The sequence below is a fragment of the Acartia tonsa genome, chromosome 15, assembly GCF_053477335.1.
Source record: "Acartia tonsa isolate MP-2025a chromosome 15, ASM5347733v1, whole genome shotgun sequence".
In the NCBI taxonomy this organism is placed as follows: domain Eukaryota; kingdom Metazoa; phylum Arthropoda; class Copepoda; order Calanoida; family Acartiidae; genus Acartia; species Acartia tonsa.
In genome coordinates, this window is record NC_137274.1 from 27,048,311 (window position 1) to 27,054,870 (window position 6,560).

The 6,560-nt window shown below is 32.0% G+C and overlaps 1 protein-coding gene across 1 annotated transcript; it reads right to left on the reverse strand.

Annotated features, from left to right (window-relative positions):
- Positions 1 to 2,530: 2,530 nt before the first annotated feature.
- LOC145307138 (patronin-like) lies at positions 2,531 to 5,538 on the reverse strand. Its single transcript, XM_080149498.1, has 4 exons — positions 5,437 to 5,538; positions 4,738 to 4,852; positions 4,298 to 4,374; positions 2,531 to 3,077 (listed from the first exon to the last, which is right to left on the reverse strand). Exons 1-4 carry the CDS (start codon positions 5,487 to 5,489, stop codon positions 2,945 to 2,947), a joined length of 378 nt encoding a protein of 125 aa, XP_080005624.1. The 5' UTR covers positions 5,490 to 5,538; the 3' UTR covers positions 2,531 to 2,944.
- Positions 5,539 to 6,560: the final 1,022 nt, after the last annotated feature.

Genomic DNA, 6,560 nt, shown 5'->3' on the forward strand with positions numbered 1-6,560 from the left:
TTAATATTGATAGCATCCATAACGACTAGTTGATGGCTGGCCAAGAAAGGTGCCGAGCCCCGAGATAGATAAAGAAAGAGTTAGAGAGAGATAGACAAAAAGAAAAAGTTAGAGAGAGAGAAAGAGGGAAGGAGAGATATAAAGTTAGAGAAAAAAAAGGTTCTTTATATTGATAGCGACTGGTTGACAGCTGCCGAGCCCTGCAGACTAGTTGATAGCTGCCGAGCCCCGCAAACAAGAATAAAAAGGTACATAATAATTTATATCATTGATGATCTAAGAATTCCAAAAATAAATGCAAAATGTGGAGTTTTGAGATTTACAAAATGTAGTACATTGTAAAAGAAAAGTGGAGTAACTAGGGATCTAAAAGGAATAAGATAATGGTCGATAAATTGAAGTACATTCCCAATGATGATATACAAAATGTAATTGCCCTTTTTAAATAGTGGTAGTTGAAACGTCTGAACAAACCAATCAAAATTCAAGTAAAGTCCCCAAGGTTATCAAACTTTGGGGACTAGTGTAATAAACAGCCTAATATCCCATCTCTACTTGGAAAAAAACACATAAAACAAATTTAATTGAAAATCCCAGGAAGGGAGGGGACATTGGACTGTTTATTACACTAATCCCCAAAGTTTTATAATAAAGTTTTCCTATTCGTTGGCTTAATAACTTTGGAGACCTTTATTGAACATTGATTGGTTGGTTGATTTAGTTGAGTATCTAAACGTTGCAATCAACCACTATTAAAATCTACATACAAGAAGTAATTTTGTGTATCATCATTGGGTATGTACATAAATTTATTGGCCATTGTCTTATCCCTTTAGATCCCTGATCTTATATCATCACAGGAGTAGTGTTTCAAACGCAAAAAAATGCTCGATTACAAAAAAATACTTTTTAAAAAGTTCTATTCCACACTAAAATGGAGCTTTTTAGTTTAAGCTAAGTAATACAGAAATTTTTTAAAAAAAATATTACAATTTTTTTCCTATTTTACAAGGGAAATATTACATATAACCTTTTCCAGTATGGCTTCGAAACCGATAAATATCCGCTTGATTAAAACCGGTTCGGTCAGCCATACTGAAAAATCATGTATAACATCGTAATACAGACATTTTTCCACGAATATTAAAATAAAAATTATAAAACTAATACCAGTTTTGTTAGCAAGGGCCTTCGGCCCCGGGCCTATCAAAACTGGTTTTAATCTTTTAATTTTTTCTTTTAATATCCGCGGATAGATGTCTATAATACAGTTGTATAAATAACTATTCTACTAAAACAGACACGACACAATTTTATATCTAACCACTTTTTCATTTCAAAATCAGCGAATTTATAATAAGAGGGTGGTTATTTCGTGTAATTGTTTAAAGTTAGGTGTTGGGTTGTAGTTAAATGCTCTTATTAAGCTAACTTTTAAATCAAACTAAATCTAACTTTTGAAAAAGGGAGAGGTAGGTTTCTGATAAAATCCATAAGTTTATGTGTTTTAAGTTAAAAACAGTAGTAAAACGATAAAAATTTATGTTAACTTTAAAAAAAATGTTGTCTATAGTTCTTTTCAACAAGAAAGACACATATTTAGTGAATATTATCGCTCTACTACTATTTTTAAGCCTTTACGAATTTTACCAGAAACCTACCTCTCCCTTTAAGTTTGAAAATTTCAAGTTCAAATTTGAGCCCCTAAGAGCTTTCCATGATAAGAAAAACAAATATTCATACTTTTCAATTATTTACAACTTTGCTTTTATGAAGTCTTTCATAAAACCACTCTCTATATAATTTACTTAAGGCTGAATTTCCGTGACCTTAGCAAAGCAACTGTTAAAAATTGCCATGAATCAACTCACTTCAGGAGTGGTTTTATGAATAACTTTATAAAAGCAAACTTGTTCAAAATTTTAAATTGATAATATTTGCTTTTCTTGTCATGATTGTTTGGTAACTCCTAGGGAATGAAAATTGAACATAAAATTTTCAAATCTAGTTTTCTCAAAATTAGATTTAGTTGGATTTTAAAATTAACAATGGGCGTTATTAGACCTACCTAATGATACAATTGCAAAGGCACTTTTGCCTAACACTAAAATAAATCATCTTGCCATGGAACAGTGAAATATATTTAAAAGAGAAAGGTATAAGACAATGGCTGATAAATTGATGGACATCCCGATGATGAAACACAAAGTTACCCCTTCTGTTTATTAAAATTAGTGGTTGAAACGTTTAAATACTCAACCAAATAAATTAACCAATCAAAATTCACTAAAGTTCCCAAAGTTGTTAGGCCAACGAATAAGAACACGTTATTATAAAACTTTGGGGACTAGAGTAATAAACATCCCATTGTCCCATCTCTCTCTGTGTGACGTATTAAGAGCATTTGACTATAACACAACACCCAACTTTAAGGAATTATGCGAAAAAGACCCACAATATCTTTTTATGATCAAGATTTGAAGATTTTTGCAACTTAAAGGATAATTTAAGCTTTTTTCTTGGTGTATTGTATCTATTAAGTTCTAAAAGTAACAATTTTAATCAATATTCTGTGGCCAATCAGAAGTAATCTTTTCAAAACTACTATTAAACTGACCAATCATTGGCCAGCAATTCATATAATTACTATGACCAATCAGATTTAACCATAAAATTAACCAATAAGAGGCAAGGACTATTAAATTAACTGACCAATGAGAGGCCAGGACTATTAAATTAACTGACCAATTACAGGCCAGTAGAAATGTAAATAACCAATAGTAGGTCAGTGATTAATCTAAAAGGTCAGTTTTCTATCTAATTGACCAATAGTAGGCCAGCACACAATCTAAATGACCAATAGTAGTTCAATATTAAATCTAATTAACCAATTAATGGTAGGCCAGCACTTTTTTAAATGACCAATGGTAGGCCAGCACACAATCTAAATGACCAATGGTAGGCCCTTCTTGTCCGGGAGCCTCGTTTTCTTGCCCAACCAGAGCCCGTTGTGGATTGTGAAGGCATCGATTGTAACAGTTAAGTGCTTTGTGTGGATTTGGGTAAATTTCTTTCCGCCTGCAGACACAAGTGACACAATTTTAATATATACTCTTATATTACCCCCCCCCCCCCATTAAAAAAAATTTACCCCCACCCCCAAAAAAAAGCTTGGACGCCCCTGGATAGATAGATAGATAGATATATAGATAGATTGATAAATAGATAGATAGATGAATAGAGAGATGAATAGAGAGATGAATAGATAGATAGATAGATAGAAAGAAAGATAGATAAATATATCAATAGAAAGATAAATTGATAGATAGATAGATCAATAGATAGATAGAAAGAAAGAAAGAAAGAAAGATAGATATATAGATTAGAAACAAAGAAAGAAAGAAAGATAGATAGATAGATAGGTAGATTCTTGAGGGATAAGACAATGGAGGAAGATGTATTAAGTTATGTCCATTTTCAGGAGAGGTCTTAAGCCCCCCCCCCCACTCTCCCGGGGGGTGAAGAGGGGCTTGGCTCCTAATATAAAGACAAAGCCTATAATATCTGCATCAGGTTTATCAAGTGGTTCCCAAGTACCCAAAGTTCTATGGTCACGTAGGATTTCAGTAGTAATAATATTTGTTTACTACTAGAAGCTACTCCCCTAGAAGCCTCTAGGGGCACTTGAGATGGTAGGGGAAAAAGTTGAAAACCACCCCATTTTCGTTTTTTTTTAAAAAGAAAAAGTTAAAAAAAAATTGCCCGAAGAGGTAATTGAAAAAAAAATCGAAGGGATTTTTTTATTTTTTTGGTGGTTGGTGGTGTCCCTTCCCCTAAGAAAATGCCTAAAACCACCGCAGGACCAGCAGGTATATTCCATGAAGAGTAGAATCCGATCGGTTCAGTAATTACCGAGATCTTAAAGGACAGACAGACATCATTCTACTTTGTATAGATAGCGCTGCTAAGCTACAATTGTCTGTACGCTTGTCTTAGAATAAAGATCACATGACTTAATCTAAAGCTCTCATTGGTTGAATAAAGATCACATGAATAAATCAAAGGCTCCAATTGGTTGAATAACAACACCATAATAAAATCCAGAGTTCCTATTGGTTGAATAAAGATCACATGACAAAATCTAGAGTTCCTATTGGTTGAATAAAGATCACATGACTAAATCTAGAGTTCCTATTGGTTAAATAAAGATCACATGACTAAATCTAGAGTTCCTATTGATTGAATAAAGATCACATGACTAAATCTAGAGTTCCTATTGGTTGGATAAAATTATGTTCCTGAATTGTATTTATAATAGTTGTCTATCATGTTATCCACAATTTGTTTCGGCCCGTTTCCATAAATTTTAAACACCTAAAAAAAGTAAAATATTTTCTTGTATTCATTCGTATCCGGTGGATAGGAACCGGTTCTCATCCATACGAAAAGACTATGTACAGCATTGTATCATATCCAGTTTTCGATTAATCAATCAATATAAATTTATTAATCAATAAGTCAATTGAATCAGTCAATAAATTAATTAAATCATAAAGGCATTAATTGATGAATCAATTAATGTATCAATCAACGAATCAATCAACGAATCAATCAACGAATCAATCAACGAATCAATCAACGAATCAATCAAACAATCAATCTAAATATAAATGGCTGATTTAATCTAACAATCAAAAAATCAATCCATCAATTAATCAATGAAAGATTAATGATTACCTCTTCAGTGTCCGGGTAGAAAGCGTAAAGAGCTCTGAACTGTAGACGATTGTCTCGGAAGAGAAGAAGGAAATGTGGACAGTCACACCTCTCTATCTCCTCCAGCAGGCGCATCCTAAAATTAGTGGTTGAAACATTTGAACACTATCCAAAAAATCAAAATTCAATAACAGTCCCTAAAGTTGTTAAGCCAACAAATAAGAAAACTTTATTATAAAACTTTGGGGATTAGTATTATAAACAGCTGACTCTCTGACAAGAATGATAACATCCATAAGTAGAGGAGGAGCACACAAAATCCAATAGATATAGACAACCAGAAAAAGTTTGTTATAAAGCAGATGTTCAGTGGTAAAAAAGAAAAGTAAAGAAGGAACACCTACTTATGCCAAAAAATCAAAGAAAATCACGAAACATGTATAATAAGTAGATAAGTTTTATGTCTTTTGTTGCATAGATGACAGACTAACTTACAAAAAAAATGTATTTAGTGTGAATTCACCCTATAATAAAAAGAAAACTTTTTTGGTTTGTCCTTAAAATATCCCACTTAGATAACCACCGAACCAATTGCGTTCTCCTTTCAAGGGGAACTAAACACATGTCTCTGAAAGGTTTTAGGCTATCCTAGCTAGCCTAGTCCTATAGGTACTACATCTAAATGAAAAAATTCAATTTCGACCTAACCCAAGCACTGACCTTGTTTCTCTATTGACAGCCCCCGGGAAGACGACAAATTCTATGGCATTCATGACTATTGGTCGGTTAGACTTGCTCACTGGTTCTCTATACAGGCGGGCTGATACTAAATATTTATATACAATCAATCAATCAATATATCAAAAATCAATCTATCTCTCAATGTATAAATTAATGTGTCAATATATCAATCATTCTATCAATCAATTAATCTATCACTCATTCAATCAATCTATCAATTGATATATCAATCAATATATCATCAATATAACTATCAATCTATTAATCAATATATCAATCTATGAATCTATAAATGATCTATCAATTCTATCAATGAATCAATGAATCTATCAATGAATCTATTATCAATTAATGTATCAAACAATCTATCAATTAATAAATCTATCAATCAATTAATCAATATATCTATTAATATTTCAATTAATCATTCTATCAATATATCAATCAATCTATCTTTATATCAATAAATCTACAGGGTTTTTCAAGAGAAACGTTTTTTAAAATTCCTGTTCTACATATAGTATTGGTAAAATGTTCGAACTTACTCAAAACTTTTGAACCTTTCTCAAATTTATCTATGTAGCTTCTTAGTTTAAACATTTATATTTATATTAGCTTTTACGGATGTTGTCATCCTTGTTAGTAGCGAAGCTACTCTATAATTCGAAATGTCCGTCCGTCTGTCCGTCTGTCTGTCCGTTCGTCCGTCTGAGACAAAGTGGGGGAAACGTGATTTTCTCGGCTCCTATAAAAGATAGACAGCTAAAATTTTTAGTGAAGATTCTTATAACATATGCCCATCTAATCTATACATTGTTTTGTCCAACCGTCTGTCATTTGGGGTGCTAGATCGATTCCTACATTTTCATGTTTTTCTGATTTTCTCAACTCCTTTTCAAGATAATGGGCTGAAATTTTCAGGGATTGCTTAAATTTACATTTTATATATTTTCCTTAAGTTTTATTACTTATTATAAGGTTTTCTATTGTTTTCTCAATTCCTATTCAAAATTTACGGCTGAAATTATCATGGATTGAATATGCTAATAGTCTACATATTTCCATCAAGTTTCATTAAGATTTGTTTATATATTGTGGTGCTA